General features: G+C 55.2%; 1 protein-coding gene across 2 annotated transcripts in view; it reads left to right on the forward strand.

The window, feature by feature from the left end:
* fcer1g (Fc epsilon receptor IgFc epsilon receptor Ig) overlaps positions 1 to 17,097 on the forward strand; it is a 137,116-nt gene that overhangs the window by 52,808 nt on the left and 67,211 nt on the right. The window contains exon 4 of one of the 2 annotated variants that reach the window (XM_072498281.1): positions 6,923 to 6,997. The exons of the other annotated variant lie outside the window; for it this stretch is intronic. Coding sequence (XP_072354382.1) covers positions 6,923 to 6,997 — 75 coding nt within the window. The remainder of the gene's footprint in view (positions 1 to 6,922; positions 6,998 to 17,097) is intronic. 2 annotated transcript variants of the gene reach the window in all.

The following is a 17,097-nucleotide window of genomic DNA, read 5'->3' on the forward strand; positions in this document are numbered from 1 at the left end:
GTGTGAGTAAATGGGGGAGAGGTGGGGGAGGGGCTTAATCCCCCTCCGATAGGGGAACAGGCTACCCAGTGTGTGTAAATGGGGGAGAGGGGGGGAGGGGCTTAATCCCCCTCCGATAGGGGAACAGGCAGCCCAGTGTGTGTAAATGGGGAGAGGTGGGTGAGGGGGTTAATCCCCCTCCGATAGGGGAACAGGCTGCCCAGTGTGTGTAAATGGGGAGAGGTGGGTGGGGGGGTTAATCCCCTCCGATAGGGGAACAGGCTGCCCAGTGTGTGTAAATGGGGAGAGGTGGGTGAGGGGGTTAACCCCCCTACGATAGGGGAACAGGCTGCCCAGTGTGTGTAAATGGGGAGAGGTGGGTGAGAGGGTTAATCTCCCTCCGATAAGGGAACAGGCTGCCCAGTGTGTGTAAATGGGGTGGTTGAGGGGGTAAATCCCCCTCCGATAGGGGAACAGGCTGCCCAGTGTGTGAAAATGGGGAGTGGTGGGTGAGATGGTTAATTCCCCTCCGATAGGGGAACAGGCTGCCCAGTGTGTGTAAATGGGGAGACGTGGGTGAGGGGGTTAATCCCCCTCCGATAGGGGAACAGGCTGCCCAGTGTGTGTAAATGTGGTGAGGTGGGTGAGGGGGTTAATCCCCCTCCGATAGGGGAACAGGCTGCCCAGTGTGTGAAAATGGGGAGTGGTGGGTGAGATGGTTAATTCCCCTCCGATAGGGGAACAGGCTGCCCAGTGTGTGTAAATGGGGAGACGTGGGTGAGGGGGTTAATCCCCCTCCGATAGGGGAACAGGCTGCCAGTGTGTGTAAATGGGGTGGGTGAGGGGGTTAATCCCCCTCCGATAGGGAAACAGGCTTCCCAGTGTGTGTAAATGGGGTGGGCGAGGGGGTTAATCCCCCTCCGATAGGGGAACAGGCTGCCCAGTGTGTGTAAATGGGGAGAGGTGTGTGAGGGTGTTAATCCCCCTCCGATAGGGGAACAGGCTGCCCAGTGTGTGTAAATGGGGAGAGGTGGGTGAGGGGGTTAATCCCCCTCCGATAGGGGAACAGGCTGCCCAGTGTGTGTAAATGGGGAGAGGTGGGTGAGGGGGTTAATCCCCCTCCGATAGGGGAACAGGCTGCCCAGTGTGTGTAAATGGGGAGAGGTGGGTGAGGGGGTTAATCCCCCTCCGATAGGGGAACAGGCTGCCCAGTGTGTGTAAATGGGGAGAGGTGGGTGAGGGGGTTAATCCCCCTCCGATAGGGGAACAGGCTGCCCAGTGTGTGTAAATGGGGACAAGCGGGTGAGGGTGTTAATCCCCCTCCGATAGGGGAACAGGCTGCCCAGTGTGTGTAAATGGGGAGAGTTGGGTGAGGGGGATTATCCCCCTCCGATAGGGGAACAGGCTGCACAGTGTGTGTAAATGGGGAGAGGTGGGTGAGGGGGTTAATCCCCCTCCGATAGGGGAACAGGCTGCCCAGTGTGTGTAAATGGGGACAAGCGGGTGAGGGTGTTAATCCCCCTCCGATAGGGGAACAGGCTGCCCAGTGTGTGTAAATGGGGAGAGGTGGGTGAGGGGGATTATCTCCCTCCGATAGGGGAACAGGCTGCACAGTGTGTGTAAATGGGGAGAGGTGGGTGAGGGGGTTAATCCCCCTCCGATAGGGGAACAGGCTGCCCAGTGTGAGTAAATGGGGAGAGGTGGGTGAGGGGGTTAATCCCCCTCCGATAGGGGAACAGGCTGCCCAGTGTGTGTAAATGGGGTGGTTGAGGGGGTTAATCCCCCTCCGATAGGGGAACAGGCTGCCCAGTGTGTGTAAATGGGGAGAGGTGGGTGGGGGGGTTAATCCCCCTCCGATAGGGGAACAGGCTGCACAGTGTGTGTAAATGTGGTGAGGTTGGTGTGGGGGTTAATCACCCTCCGATAGGGGAACAGGCTGCCCAGTGTGTGTAAATGGGGAGAGGTGGGTGGGGGGGTTAATCCCCCTCCGATAGGGGAACAGACTGCCCAGTGTGTGTAACTGGGGAGAGGTGGGTGAGGGGGTTAATCCCCCTCCGATAGGGGAACAGGCTGCCCAGTGTGTGTAAATGGGGAGAGGTGGGTGAGGGGGTTAATCCCCCTCCGATAGGGGAACAGGCTGCCCAGTGTGTGTAAATGGGGAGAGGTGGGTGAGAGGGTTAATCCCCCTCCGATAGGGGAACAGGCTGCCCAGTGTGTGTAAATGGGGAGAGGTGGGTGAGAGGGTTAATCCCCCTCCGATAGGGGAACAGGCTGCCCAGTGTGTGTAAATGGGGAGAGGTGGGTGAGAGGGTTAATCCCCCTCCGATAGGGGAACAGGCTGCCCAGTGTGTGTAAATGGGGAGAGGTGGGTGAGGGGGTTAATCCCCCTCCGATAGTGGAACAGGCTGCCCAGAGTTTGTAAACGGGGAGAGGTGGGAGAGAGGGTTAATCCCCCTCCGATAGGGGAACAGGCTGCCCAGTGTGTGTAAATGGGGAGAGGTGGGTGAGAGGGTTAATCCCCCTCCGATAGCGGAACAGGCTGCCCAGAGTTTGTAAACGGGGAGAGGTGGGTGAGGGGGTTAATCCCCCTCCGATAGGGGAACAGGCTGCCCAGTGTGTGTCAATGGGGAGAGGTGGGTGGGGGGGTTAATCCCCCTCCGATAGGGGAACAGGCTGCCCAGTTTGTGTAAATGGGGAGAGGTGGGTGAGCGGGTTAATCCCCCTCCGATAGGGGAACAGACTGCCCAGTGTGTGTAAATGGGGAGAGGTGGGTGAGGGGGTTAATCCCCCTCCGCTAGGGGAACAGGCTGCCCAGTGTGTGTAAATGGGGAGAGGTGGGTGAGGGGGTTAATCCCCCTCCGATAGGGGAACAGGCTGCCCAGTGTGTGTAAATGGGGAGAGGTGGGTGAGGGGGTTAATCCCCCTCCGATAGGGGAACAGGTTGCCCAGTGTGTGTAAATGGGGAGAGGTGGGTGAGGGGATTAATCCCACTCCGATAGGGGAACAGGCTGCCCAGTGTGTGTAAATGGGGAGAGGTGGGTGAGAGGGTTAATCCCCCTCCGATAGGGGAACAGGCTGCCCAGTGTGTGTAAATGGGGAGAGGTGGGTGAGAGGGTTAATCCCCCTCCGATAGGGGAACAGGCTGCCCAGTGTGTGTAAATGGGGAGAGGTGGGTGAGGGGGTTAATCCCCCTCCGATAGTGGAACAGGCTGCCCAGAGTTTGTAAACGGGGAGAGGTGGGAGAGAGGGTTAATCCCCCTCCGATAGGGGAACAGGCTGCCCAGTGTGTGTAAATGGGGAGAGGTGGGTGAGAGGGTTAATCCCCCTCCGATAGCGGAACAGGCTGCCCAGAGTTTGTAAACGGGGAGAGGTGGGTGAGGGGGTTAATCCCCCTCCGATAGGGGAACAGGCTGCCCAGTGTGTGTCAATGGGGAGAGGTGGGTGGGGGGGTTAATCCCCCTCCGATAGGGGAACAGGCTGCCCAGTTTGTGTAAATGGGGAGAGGTGGGTGAGCGGGTTAATCCCCCTCCGATAGGGGAACAGACTGCCCAGTGTGTGTAAATGGGGAGAGGTGGGTGAGGGGGTTAATCCCCCTCCGCTAGGGGAACAGGCTGCCCAGTGTGTGTAAATGGGGAGAGGTGGGTGAGGGGGTTAATCCCCCTCCGATAGGGGAACAGGCTGCCCAGTGTGTGTAAATGGGGAGAGGTGGGTGAGGGGGTTAATCCCCCTCCGATAGGGGAACAGGTTGCCCAGTGTGTGTAAATGGGGAGAGGTGGGTGAGGGGATTAATCCCACTCCGATAGGGGAACAGGCTGCCCAGTGTGTGTAAATGGGGAGAGGTGGGTGAGGGGGTTAATCCCCCTCCGATAGGGGAACAGGCTGCCCAGTGTGAGTAAATGGGGAGAGGTGGGTGAGGGGGTTAATCCCCCTCCGATAGGGGAACAGGCTGCCCAGTGTGTGTAAATGGGGTGGTTGAGGGGGTTAATCCCCCTCCGATAGGGGAACAGGCTGCCCAGTGTGTGTAAATGGGGAGAGGTGGGTGGGGGGGTTAATCCCCCTCCGATAGGGGAACAGGCTGCACAGTGTGTGTAAATGTGGTGAGGTTGGTGTGGGGGTTAATCACCCTCCGATAGGGGAACAGGCTGCCCAGTGTGTGTAAATGGGGAGAGGTGGGTGGGGGGGTTAATCCCCCTCCGATAGGGGAACAGACTGCCCAGTGTGTGTAACTGGGGAGAGGTGGGTGAGGGGGTTAATCCCCCTCCGATAGGGGAACAGGCTGCCCAGTGTGTGTAAATGGGGAGAGGTGGGTGAGGGGGTTAATCCCCCTCCGATAGGGGAACAGGCTGCCCAGTGTGTGTAAATGGGGAGAGGTGGGTGAGAGGGTTAATCCCCCTCCGATAGGGGAACAGGCTGCCCAGTGTGTGTAAATGGGGAGAGGTGGGTGAGAGGGTTAATCCCCCTCCGATAGGGGAACAGGCTGCCCAGTGTGTGTAAATGGGGAGAGGTGGGTGAGAGGGTTAATCCCCCTCCGATAGGGGAACAGGCTGCCCAGTGTGTGTAAATGGGGAGAGGTGGGTGAGGGGGTTAATCCCCCTCCGATAGTGGAACAGGCTGCCCAGAGTTTGTAAACGGGGAGAGGTGGGAGAGAGGGTTAATCCCCCTCCGATAGGGGAACAGGCTGCCCAGTGTGTGTAAATGGGGAGAGGTGGGTGAGAGGGTTAATCCCCCTCCGATAGCGGAACAGGCTGCCCAGAGTTTGTAAACGGGGAGAGGTGGGTGAGGGGGTTAATCCCCCTCCGATAGGGGAACAGGCTGCCCAGTGTGTGTCAATGGGGAGAGGTGGGTGGGGGGGTTAATCCCCCTCCGATAGGGGAACAGGCTGCCCAGTTTGTGTAAATGGGGAGAGGTGGGTGAGCGGGTTAATCCCCCTCCGATAGGGGAACAGACTGCCCAGTGTGTGTAAATGGGGAGAGGTGGGTGAGGGGGTTAATCCCCCTCCGCTAGGGGAACAGGCTGCCCAGTGTGTGTAAATGGGGAGAGGTGGGTGAGGGGGTTAATCCCCCTCCGATAGGGGAACAGGCTGCCCAGTGTGTGTAAATGGGGAGAGGTGGGTGAGGGGGTTAATCCCCCTCCGATAGGGGAACAGGTTGCCCAGTGTGTGTAAATGGGGAGAGGTGGGTGAGGGGATTAATCCCACTCCGATAGGGGAACAGGCTGCCCAGTGTGTGTAAATGGGGAGAGGTGGGTGAGAGGGTTAATCCCCCTCCGATAGGGGAACAGGCTGCCCAGTGTGTGTAAATGGGGAGAGGTGGGTGAGAGGGTTAATCCCCCTCCGATAGGGGAACAGGCTGCCCAGTGTGTGTAAATGGGGAGAGGTGGGTGAGGGGGTTAATCCCCCTCCGATAGTGGAACAGGCTGCCCAGAGTTTGTAAACGGGGAGAGGTGGGAGAGAGGGTTAATCCCCCTCCGATAGGGGAACAGGCTGCCCAGTGTGTGTAAATGGGGAGAGGTGGGTGAGAGGGTTAATCCCCCTCCGATAGCGGAACAGGCTGCCCAGAGTTTGTAAACGGGGAGAGGTGGGTGAGGGGGTTAATCCCCCTCCGATAGGGGAACAGGCTGCCCAGTGTGTGTCAATGGGGAGAGGTGGGTGGGGGGGTTAATCCCCCTCCGATAGGGGAACAGGCTGCCCAGTTTGTGTAAATGGGGAGAGGTGGGTGAGCGGGTTAATCCCCCTCCGATAGGGGAACAGACTGCCCAGTGTGTGTAAATGGGGAGAGGTGGGTGAGGGGGTTAATCCCCCTCCGCTAGGGGAACAGGCTGCCCAGTGTGTGTAAATGGGGAGAGGTGGGTGAGGGGGTTAATCCCCCTCCGATAGGGGAACAGGCTGCCCAGTGTGTGTAAATGGGGAGAGGTGGGTGAGGGGGTTAATCCCCCTCCGATAGGGGAACAGGTTGCCCAGTGTGTGTAAATGGGGAGAGGTGGGTGAGGGGATTAATCCCACTCCGATAGGGGAACAGGCTGCCCAGTGTGTGTAAATGGGGAGAGGTGGGTGGGGGGGTTAAACCCCCTCCGATAGGGGAACAGGCTGCCTAGTGTGTGTAAATGGGGAGAGGTGGGCGAGGGGGTTAACCCCCCTCCGATAGGGGAACAGGCTGCCCAGTGTGTGTAAATGGGGAGAGGTGGGTGAGAGGGTTAATCCCCCTCCGATAGGGGAACAGGCTGCCCAGTGTGTGTAAATGGGGAGAGGTGGGTGAGAGGGTTAATCCCCCTCCGATAGGGGAACAGGCTGCCCAGTGTGTGTAAATGGGGAGAGGTGGGTGAGGGGGTTAATCCCCCTCCGATAGGGGAACAGGCTGCCCAGTTTGTGTAAATGGGGAGAGGTGGGTGAGGGGGTTAAACCCCCTCCGATAGGGGAACAGGCTGACCAGTGTGTGTAAATGGGGAGACGTGGGTGAGGGGGTTAATCCCCCTCCGATAGGGGAACAGGCTGCCCAGTGTGTGTAAATGGGGTGGGTGAGGGGGTTAATCCCCCTCCGATAGGGGAACAGGCTTCCCAGTGTGTGTAAATGGGGTGGGTGAGGGGGTTAATCACCCTCCGATAGGGGAACAGACTGCCCAGTGTGTGTAAATGGGGAGAGTTGGGTGAGGGGGTTAATCCCCCTCCGATAGTGGAACAGACTGCCCAGTGTGTGTAAATGGGGAGAGGTGGGTGAGGGGGTTAATCCCCCTCCGATAGGGGAACAGACTGCCCAGTGTGTGTAAATGGGGAGAGGTGGGTGAGGGGGTTCATCCCCCTCCGATAGGGGAACAGGCTGCCCAGTGTGTGTAAATGGAGAGAGGTGGGTGAGGGGGTTCATCCCCCTCCGATAGGGGAACAGGCTTCTCAGTGTGTGTAAATGGGGAGGGTCAGAGGGTTAATGTCTGCGATTTGTATCTTTGACAGGAAATACGAGCCCATCAGAAGGATATTTATCTTGGAATAAATCCAGGGAACGTGGCATCTCGGAAGGAAATGCCTGTGAGTTTGAAACTTAAATTTCCAGCCTTTCAATTCTCTGAAATCTGAGACACAGTATTTGAACTGCTTTCTGCGTCTGATGGCATCTTAACTCTGTATCTAACCTAGTTCCGAACCTTGCCTGGGAGTGCTGGATGGGACAGTGTAGGGGAGCTTTAGTCTGTATCGAACTGTAAAAGCCCGCATTGGACCTATGGAGTGAGAACGATTATCTTCCCGTGGTACTTGCGGAGTACAATCTCCTGCGCTCTGGACGAGGGATCCCTATTAGCCTGTGTATAACATATCGGCCAATAAGGTACCGATCAGAACAGGAAGCCAGTAGTAATCTACCGGGCAGTGTAAATATTGTGTGTAAAGATAATTATGTTGCTTTATTTCACTCGGTGTGGCCCCCTTGTCCTTATTCAACTGGCGACAAGAAGTACACTGGCTTGGCTTCGACATTGTGACCTTCTCAGTTTAGCCACCTCCCCGATTTCTGCACCCAGGTTTGGTATTAATTGATTCACCTTATCTCTGTTTGGGCGATTCGATGCATTTGACGCTAATGTTGAAGGTTGTAACCAGTACGCAGAAAGGCTGCGCTACTTCTTCCGGGCCAACAACATCACTGAGAACGAGCGGTGGATGGTCAAACTGTTGACATCCTGCGCAACGCACACGATCGGGGTGATCCGGAATCTCACAATACGGTGGAGAGGTCCCCCGCCCAGTCTGTCACCGACTTTGTATCATGGCTGCAGAAGATAGTCGAGTATTGTGAGTATGGAACTGCTTTCTCCGATATGCTCCGCGATCGTTTGGTCTGCGGTATCAATAATATGCAAACGCAGAAGAAACCTTTGTGCGAAATCTCCCTGACCTTCATCAGGCGCTGTAGATCTTCTTATACGTGGAAAGTGTGGACTGCGTCGTCCAAGAGATACAAGGGATGGAGGTGAACATTTTGGGGAATTGCCCTTCACATGGTACCAGCACGAACCTGAATGAACGGCAGGTGACTCCTGCCTCTGAGCGAAGTGCCAGCCGCTGCGATGCATGACATCACTGGATTGGCTGAAGGTGATTGCAGCCCGTGTGCAATGTGTGGGTGCCAGTCTAGATGTGCCCGCAGGAAGACCAGCGCTCCGGGTGCCTCAGTCGAGGTAGGTGTCAGCCCCGAGGCCGGGCTTTGCATGTGGATGGTCCAGAAGAGGCCGAGGATGAGGCTCAGATGCAGCTGAACTCTTTGGCATCGGCCCATGTGGCCCCCTATTCGGGATCCAATGCAGGTGAATGGTCAAATGCTCCAAATGGAGTTGGGTATGGGAGCCATTTGTGTGGTTTCGCGCACACCTTTTTTCATAGCGTTCATAGAATTTACAATACAGAAGGAGGCCATTCGGCACATCGAGTCTGCACCGGCCCTTGGAAAGAGCACCCTACTTACGCCCACACTTCCACCCTATCCCCACACCTCCACCCTATCCCCGTAATCCCAACTAATTTTTTTTGGACACTAAAGGGGCAATTTATCACGGCTGACCCACCTAACCTGCACACCTTTGGACTGTGGGAGGAAACCGGAGCACCCGGAGGAAACCCACGCACACACGGGGAGGGCGTGCAGACTCCGCACAGACAAGCCGGGAATCGAACCTGGGACCCTGGAGCTGTCAAGCAACTGTGCCAACCACTGTGCTACCGTGCTTTGATCTTATCAAACAAGGAGTGCATACTCTGTATTTGGCTCGGAAACAACGGAATATCGCGGGGTCCACTCGAGTGGTTCAAGGACACACGTCAGTGCCCCAGAGGCTCCCCGCGGCAGCACACCGACACCCTTGGGAGTGGCCAGAAAGATGGCCACTCAAAGTGGCTGAAGGTTCACAAGGTGGCGCCGATCGCCTTCCGGGTGACCGTCGAGCGATTGACCATTTCTTTGCCCACCCATGGAATTGCTGTGACAGATAACGGGGCCTCTTTCACGAGCGAAGAGTTGGCTGCTTTTATACCATGTCCGTGCCGGCCACGCCATCCAGCATCGAATGGCTTGGCACAGGCGGGCCTTGCGCACGTTTAAACTGGGCTAAAGAAACAGACTTTGAGTTTGATGGACACCAGGATGGTGACACACGCAGTAACACGGGTGGCCTTCGCGGAGATGTTACTGGGACGTAGGTTTCGGACGTGTCGGAGTTTGATTCAGCCGGACATCGGCGCGAGGGTGCGCCGTGACCAAGATTTGCGAGGGGGTTGTCCAGTCCGACATCCACCTCTTCGACACGTCGCAGCTGGCGACCAGGTGTTCACTCGTAACTTCAGTGACGGTGCTCGCTGGGATTGTCATCCGTCCGGGGGAGCTGATATGCGATGGCACTTGCTTGACGTTTGGTCACGGAGGTTGCTCTCTCGTGAGGTTCCTCGCAGGAAACGTGTTCTGGATCCTCCTGCTCCGTTGCCGATCCAGCCAGCAGGGACGCCTCCGGTCCCTCTCGACGCCGACATTCCCGACGTTGCATCGTCCGACTCGGAAAGGGAGACGCCGATCTCTGGGGACTCGGGTGCCGATCAACCACCTCCCACCGATCGTCCAACGCGGCGATCTTGCCGCAGGCGACGTTCACCAGGAAGGGATTGCCGACCCATCCGCTCAATGACCATTTGCCAGGGCGGAAAAGAATGCGAAGTTGGCCCCCTCCTCCACCTCCTCCTTCGCCACATCGTTCGTTGAGGATGTCCTTGGACTCTGCGGGGGAAAGGGATGTGGTGGCCCTTCCGGGACCCACAGGGTGGGAATCATTATCTTCCTCGTGTCCTTGGGGGGTACGAGCTCCCCCGCGAGGGGCGGGGTGCTCTATTAACCTCTGTATAAAAGGTCGGCCAGTAAAGCACCGACTAGACCAGGAACCCGGTATGGACACCAGCTAGTGGATATAATGTGTAAATAAAACCACGATGATCGGTGCCGACTCAGCGGGCTGCACACTCCGACCCACCGCGGCACATTTCTGCCTCGACTCGCCGGCGGAGAATCCTGCCCAACGGGTCCTGATTAAAGGCAGATTTACTCTGTATCTAACCGCGTGCTGTACCTGTCCTGGGAGTGTTTGATGTGGACAGTGTAGAGGGAGCTTTACTCTGTATCTAACCCCGTGCTGTACCTGTCCTGGGAGTGTTTGATGGGGACAGTGAAGAGGGAGCTTGACTATGTATCTAACCCTGTGCTGTACCTGTCCTGGGAGTGTTTGATGTGGACAGTGTAGAGAGAGCTTTACTCTGTATCTAACCCCGTGCTGTACCTGTCCTGGGAGTGTTTGATGGGGACAGTGTAGAGGGAGATTTACTCTGTATCTAACCCCGTGCCGTACCTGTCCTGGGAGTGTTTGATGGGGACAGTGAAGAGGGAGCTTGACTATGTATCTAACCCCGTGCCGTACCTGTCCTGGGAGTGTTTGATGGGGACAGTGTAGAGGGAGCTTGACTCTGTATCTAACCCCGTGCTGTATCTGTCCTGGGAGTGTTTGATGGGGACAGTGTAGAGGGAGCTTTACTCTGTATCTAACCCCGTGCTGTACCTGTCCTGGGAGTGTTTGATGGGGACAGTGTAGAGGGAGCTTTACTCTGTATCTAACCCCGTGCTGTACCTGTCCTGGGAGTGTTTGATGGGGACAGTGCAGAGGGAGCTTTACCCTGTATCTAACCCCGTGCTGTACCTGTCCTGGGAGTGTTTGGTGGGGACAGTGCAGAGGGAGCTTGACTCTGTATCTAACCCCGTGCTGTACCTGTCCTGGGAGTGTTTGATGGGGACAGTGCAGAGGGAGCTTTACTCTGTATCTAACCCTGTGCTGTACCTGTCCTGGGAGTGTTTGATGGGGACAGTGTAGAGGGAGCTTGACTCTGTATCTAACCCCGTGCCGTACCTGTCCTGGGAGTGTTTGATGGGGACAGTGAAGAGGGAGCTTGACTATGTATCTAACCCCGTGCCGTACCTCTCCTGGGAGTGTTTGATGGGGACAGTGTAGAGGGAGTTTGACTCTGTATCTAACCCCGTGCCGTATCTGTCCTGGGAGTGTTTGATGGGGACAGTGTAGAGGGAGCTTGACACTGTATCTAAACCCGTGCTGTATCTGTCCTGGGAGTGTTTGATGGGGACAGTGTAGAGGGAGCTTTACTCTGTATCTAACCCTGTGCTGTACCTGTCCTGGGAATGTTTGATGGGGACAGTGCAGAGGGAGCTTTACTCTGTATCTAACCCTGTGCTGTACCTGTCTTGGGAGTGTTTGATGGGGACAGTGCAGAGGGAGCTTTACCCTGTATCTAACCCCGTGCTGTACCTGTCCTGGGAGAGTTTAATGGGGACAGTGTAGAGGGAGCTTTACCCTGTATCTAACCCCGTGCTGTACCTGTCCTGGGAGTGTTTGATGGGGACAGTGCAGAGGGAGCTTTACCCTGTATCTAACCCCGTGCTGTACCTGTCCTGGGAGTGTTTGGTGGGGACAGTGCAGAGGGAGCTTGACTCTGTATCTAACCCCGTGCTGTACCTGTCCTGGGAGTGTTTGATGGGGCAGTGCAGAGGGAGCTTTACTCTGCATCTAACCCTGTGCTGTACCTGTCCTGGGAGTGTTTGATGGGGACAGTGTAGAGGGAGCTTGACTCTGTATCTAACCCCATGCTGTACCTGTCCTGGGAGTGTTTGATGGGGACAGTGTAGAGGGAGCTTTACTCTGTATCTAACCCCGTGCTGTATCTGTCCTGGGAGTGTTTGATGGGGACAGTGCAGAGGGAGCTTTACTCTGTATCTAACCCCGTGCTGTATCTGTCCTGGGAGTGTTTGATGGGGACAGTGCAGAGGGAGCTTTACTCTGTATCTAACCCTGTGCTGTACCTGTCCTGGGAGTGTTTGATGGGGACAGTGTAGAGGGAGCTTTACTCTGTATCTAACCCCGTGCTGTAACTTTCCTGGGAGTGTTTGATGGGGACAGTGTAGAGGGAGCTTTACTCTGTATCTAACCCCGTGCTGTATCTGTCCTGGGAGTGTTTGATGGGGACAGTGCAGAGGGAGCTTTACTCTGTATCTAACCCGTGCTGTACCTGTCCTGGGAGTGTTTGATGGGGACAATGTAGAGGGAGCTTTACTCTGTATCAAACCCCGTGTTGTACCTGTCCTGGGAGAGTTTAATGGGGACAGTGTAGATTGAGCTTTACTTTGTATCTAACCCCGTGCTGTACCTGTCCTGGGAGAGTTTGATGGGGACAGTGCAGAGGGAGCTTTACTCTGTATCTAACCCTGTGCTGTCCTGTCCTGGGAGTGTTTGATGGGGACAGTGCAGAGGGAGCTTTACCCTGTATCTAACCCCGTGCTGTACCTGTCCTGGGAGTGTTTGATGGGGACAGTGCAGAGGGAGCTTGACTCTGTATCTAACCCCGTGCTGTACCTGTCCTGGGAGTGTTTGATGGGGACAGTGCAGAGGGAGCTTTACTCTGTATCTAACCCAGTGCTGTACCTGTCCTGGGAGTGTTTGATGGGGACAGTGTAGAGGGAGCTTGACTCTGTATCTAACCCCGTGCTGTACCTGTCCTGGGAGAGTTTGATGGGGACAGTGTAGAGGGAGCTTTATTCTGTATCTAACCCCGTGCTGTACCTGCCCTGGGAGTGTTTGATGGGGAAAGTGTGGAGGGAGCTTTACTCTGTATCTAACCCCGTGCTGTACCTGTCCTGGGAGTGTTTGATGGGGACAGTGTAGAGGGAGCTTTACTCCGTATCTAACCCCGTGCTCTACCTGTCCTGGGAGTGTTTGATGGGGACAGTGTAGAGAGAGCTTTACTCTGTACCTAACCCCGTGCTGTACCTGTCCTGGGAGGGTTTGATGGGGACAGTGTAGAGGGAGCTTTACTCTGTATCTAACCCTGTGCTGTACCTGTCCTGGGAGTGTTTGATGGGGACAGTGCAGAGGGAGCTTTACCCTGTATCTAACCCCGTGCTGTACCTTTCCTGGGAGCGTTTGATGGGGACAGTGTAGAGGGAGCTTGACTCTGTATCTAACCCTGTGCTGTACCTGACCTGGGAGTGTTTGATGGGGACAGTGTAGAGGGAGCTTTACTCTGTATCTAACCCCGTGCTGGACCTGTCCTGGAAGTGTTTGGTGGGGACAGTGTAGAGGGAGCTTTACTTTGTATCTAACCCCGTGCTGTACCTGTCCTGGGAGTGTTTGATGGGGACAGTGTAGAGGGAGCTTTACTCTGTATCTAACCCCGTGCTGTACCTGTCCTGGTAGTGTTTGATGGGGCAGTGTACAGGGTGCTTTACCCTGTATCTCACCCCGTGCTGGACCTGTCCTGGGAGTGTTTGATGGGGACAGTGTAGAGGGAGCTTTACTCTGTATCTAACCCCGTGCCGGACCTGTCCTGGGAGTGTTTGATGGGGACAGTGGAGAGGGAGCTTTGCACTGTATCTAACCCCGTGCTGTACCTGTCCTGGGAGTGTTTGATGGGGCAGTGTAGAGGGAGCTGCACTCTGTATCTAACCCCGTGCTGTACCTTTCCTGGGAGTGTTTGATGGGGACAGTGTAGAGGGAGCTTTACTCTGTATCTAACCCCGTGCTGTATCTGTCCTGGGAGTGTTTGATGGGGACAGTGCAGAGGGAGCTTTGCTCTGTATCTAACCCGTGCTGTACCTGTCCTGGGAGTGTTTGATGGGGACAATGTAGAGGGAGCTTTACTCTGTATCAAACCCCGTGTTGTACCTGTCCTGGGAGAGTTTAATGGGGACAGTGTAGATTGAGCTTTACTTTGTATCTAACCCCGTGCTGTACCTGTCCTGGGAGAGTTTGATGGGGACAGTGCAGAGGGAGCTTTACTCTGTATCTAACCCTGTGCTGTCCTGTCCTGGGAGTGTTTGATGGGGACAGTGCAGAGGGAGCTTTACCCTGTATCTAACCCCGTGCTGTACCTGTCCTGGGAGTGTTTGATGGGGACAGTGCAGAGGGAGCTTTACTTTGTATCTAACCCCGTGCTGTACCTGTCCTGGGAGAGTTTGATGGGGACAGTGTAGAGGGAGCTTTACTCTGTATCTAACCCCGTGCTGTACCTGCCCTGGGAGTGTTTGATGGGGAAAGTGTGGAGGGAGCTTTACTCTGTATCTAACCCCGTGCTGTACCTGTCCTGGGAGTGTTTGATGGGGACAGTGTAGAGGGAGCTTTACTCCGTATCTAACCCCGTGCTGTACCTGTCCTGGGAGTGTTTGATGGGGACAGTGTAGAGAGAGCTTTACTCTGTACCTAACCCCGTGCTGTACCTGTCCTGGGAGGGTTTGATGGGGACAGTGTAGAGGGAGCTTTACTCTGTATCTAACCCTGTGCTGTACCTGTCCTGGGAGTGTTTGATGGGGACAGTGCAGAGGGAGCTTTACCCTGTATCTAACCCCGTGCTGTACCTTTCCTGGGAGCGTTTGATGGGGACAGTGTAGAGGGAGCTTGACTCTGTATCTAACCCCGTGCTGTACCTGACCTGGGAGTGTTTGATGGGGACAGTGTAGAGGGAGCTTTACTCTGTATCTAACCCCGTGCTGGACCTGTCCTGGAAGTGTTTGGTGGGGACAGTGTAGAGGGAGCTTTACTTTGTATCTAACCCCGTGCTGTACCTGTCCTGGGAGTGTTTGATGGGGACAGTGTAGAGGGAGCTTTACTCTGTATCTAACCCCGTGCTGTACCTGTCCTGGTAGTGTTTAATGGGGCAGTGTACAGGGTGCTTTACCCTGTATCTCACCCCGTGCTGGACCTGTCCTGGGAGTGTTTGATGGGGACAGTGTAGAGGGAGCTTTACTCTGTATCTAACCCCGTGCCGGACCTGTCTTGGGAGTGTTTGATGGGGACAGTGGAGAGGGAGCTTTGCACTGTATCTAACCCCGTGCTGTACCTGTCCTGGGAGTGTTTGATGGGGCAGTGTAGAGGGAGCTGTACTCTGTATCTAACCCCGTGCTGTACCTGTCCTGGGAGTGTTTGATGGGGCAGTGTAGAGGGAGCTTGACACTGTATCTAACCCCATGCTGTATCTGTCCTGGGAGTGTTTGATGGGGACAGTGTAGAGGGAGCTTTACTCTGTATCTAACCCTGTGCTGTACCTGTCCTGGGAGTGTTTGATGGGGGCAGTGCAGAGGGAGCTTTACTCTGTATCTAACCCTGTGCTGTACCTGTCCTGGGAGTGTTTGATGGGGACAGTGCAGAGGGAGCTTTACCCTGTATCTAACCTCGTGCTGTACCTGTCCTGGGAGTGTTTGATGGGGACAGTGCAGAGGGAGCTTGACTCTGTATCTAACCCCGTGCTGTACCTGTCCTGGGAGTGTTTGATGGGCACAGTGCAGAGGGAGCTTTACTCTGTATCTAACCCTGTGCTGTACTTGTCCTGGGAGTGCTTGATGGGGACAGTGTAGAGGGAGCTTGACTCTGTATCTAACCCCGTGCTGTATCTGTCCTGGGAGTGTTTGATGGGGACAGTGCAGAGGGAGCTTTACTCTGTATCTAACCCGTGCTGTACCTGTCCTGGGAGTGTTTGATGGGGACAATGTAGAGGGAGCTTTACTCTGTATCAAACCCCGTGTTGTACCTGTCCTGGGAGAGTTTAATGGGGACAGTGTAGAGGGAGCTTTACTTTGTATCTAACCCCGTGCTGTACCTGTCCTGGGAGAGTTTGATGGGGACAGTGCAGATGGAGCTTTACTCTGTATCTAACCCTGTGCTGTACCTGTCCTGGGAGTGTTTCATGGGGACAGTGCAGAGGGAGCTTTACCCTGTATCTAACCCCGTGCTGTACCTGTCCTGGGAGTGTTTGATGGGGACAGTGCAGAGGGAGCTTGACTCTGTATCTAACCCCGTGCTGTACCTGTCCTGGGAGTGTTTGATGGGGACAGTGCAGAGGGACCTTTGCTCTGTATCTAACCCTGTGCTGTACCTGTCTTGGGAGTGTTTGATGGGGACAGTGCAGAGGGAGCTTTACCCTGTATCTAACCGCGTGCTGTACCTGTCTTGGGAGTGTTTGATGGGGACAGTGTAGAGGGAGCTTTACTCTGTATCTAATCCCGTGCTGTACCTGTCCTGGGAGTGTTTGATGGGGACAGTGTCGAGGGAGCTTTACTCTGTATCTAACCCCGTGCTGTACCTGTCCTGGGAGTGTTTGATGGGGACAGTGTAGAGGGAGCTTTACTCTGTATCTAACCCCGTGCTGTACCTGTCCTGGGAGTGTTTGATGGGGACAGTGTAGAGGGAGCTTTACTCTGTGTCTAACCCCGTGCTGTCCCTGTCCTGGGAGTGTTTGATGGGGACAGTGTAGAGGGAGCTTTACTCGGTATCTAACCCCATGCTGTACCTGTCCTGGGAGTGTTTGATGGGGACAGTGTAGAGGGAGCTTTACTCTGTATCTAACCCTGTGCTGTACCTGTCCTGGGAGTGTTTGATGGGTCAGTGTAGAGTGAGCTTTACTCTGTATCTAACCCCGTGCAGTACCTGTCCTGGGAGTGTTTGATGGGGACAGTGCAGAGGGAGCTTTACTCTGTAGCCAATCCCGTGCTGTCCCTGTCCTGGGAGTGTTTGATGGGGACAGTGTAGAGGGAGCTTTAATCTGTATCTAACCCCGTGCTGTCCCTGCCCTGGGAGAGTTTGATGGGGACAGGGTAGAGGGAGCTTTACTCTGTATCTAACCCCGTGCTGTACTTGTCCTGGGAGTGTTTGATGGGGACAGTGTAGAGGGAGCTTTACTCTGTATCTAACCCTGTGATTTACTTGTCCTGGGAGTGTTTGATGGGACAGTGTAGAGGGAGCTTTACTCTGTATCTTACCCCGTGCTGTACTTGTCCTGGGAGTGTTTGATGGGGACAGTGTAGAGGGAGCTTTACTCTGTATCTAACCCCGTGCTGTACCTGTCCTGGGAATGTTTGATGGGGACAGTGTAGAGGGAGCTTTACTCTGTATCCAACCCTGTGATGTACCTGTCTTGGGATTTTCTATTTAGCCAGCTGTGTACACATTGTGCTGACTGAACTCTGGCCACACAATGAATATTCCAATGTGTGATATCTGTTCATGCCATTTACCAAAGTTTAAACTATCGTCTTCTCTTCTCCC

The sequence above is a fragment of the Scyliorhinus torazame genome, chromosome 4 (assembly GCF_047496885.1).
Source record: "Scyliorhinus torazame isolate Kashiwa2021f chromosome 4, sScyTor2.1, whole genome shotgun sequence".
Classification (NCBI taxonomy): Eukaryota; Metazoa; Chordata; class Chondrichthyes; order Carcharhiniformes; family Scyliorhinidae; genus Scyliorhinus; species Scyliorhinus torazame.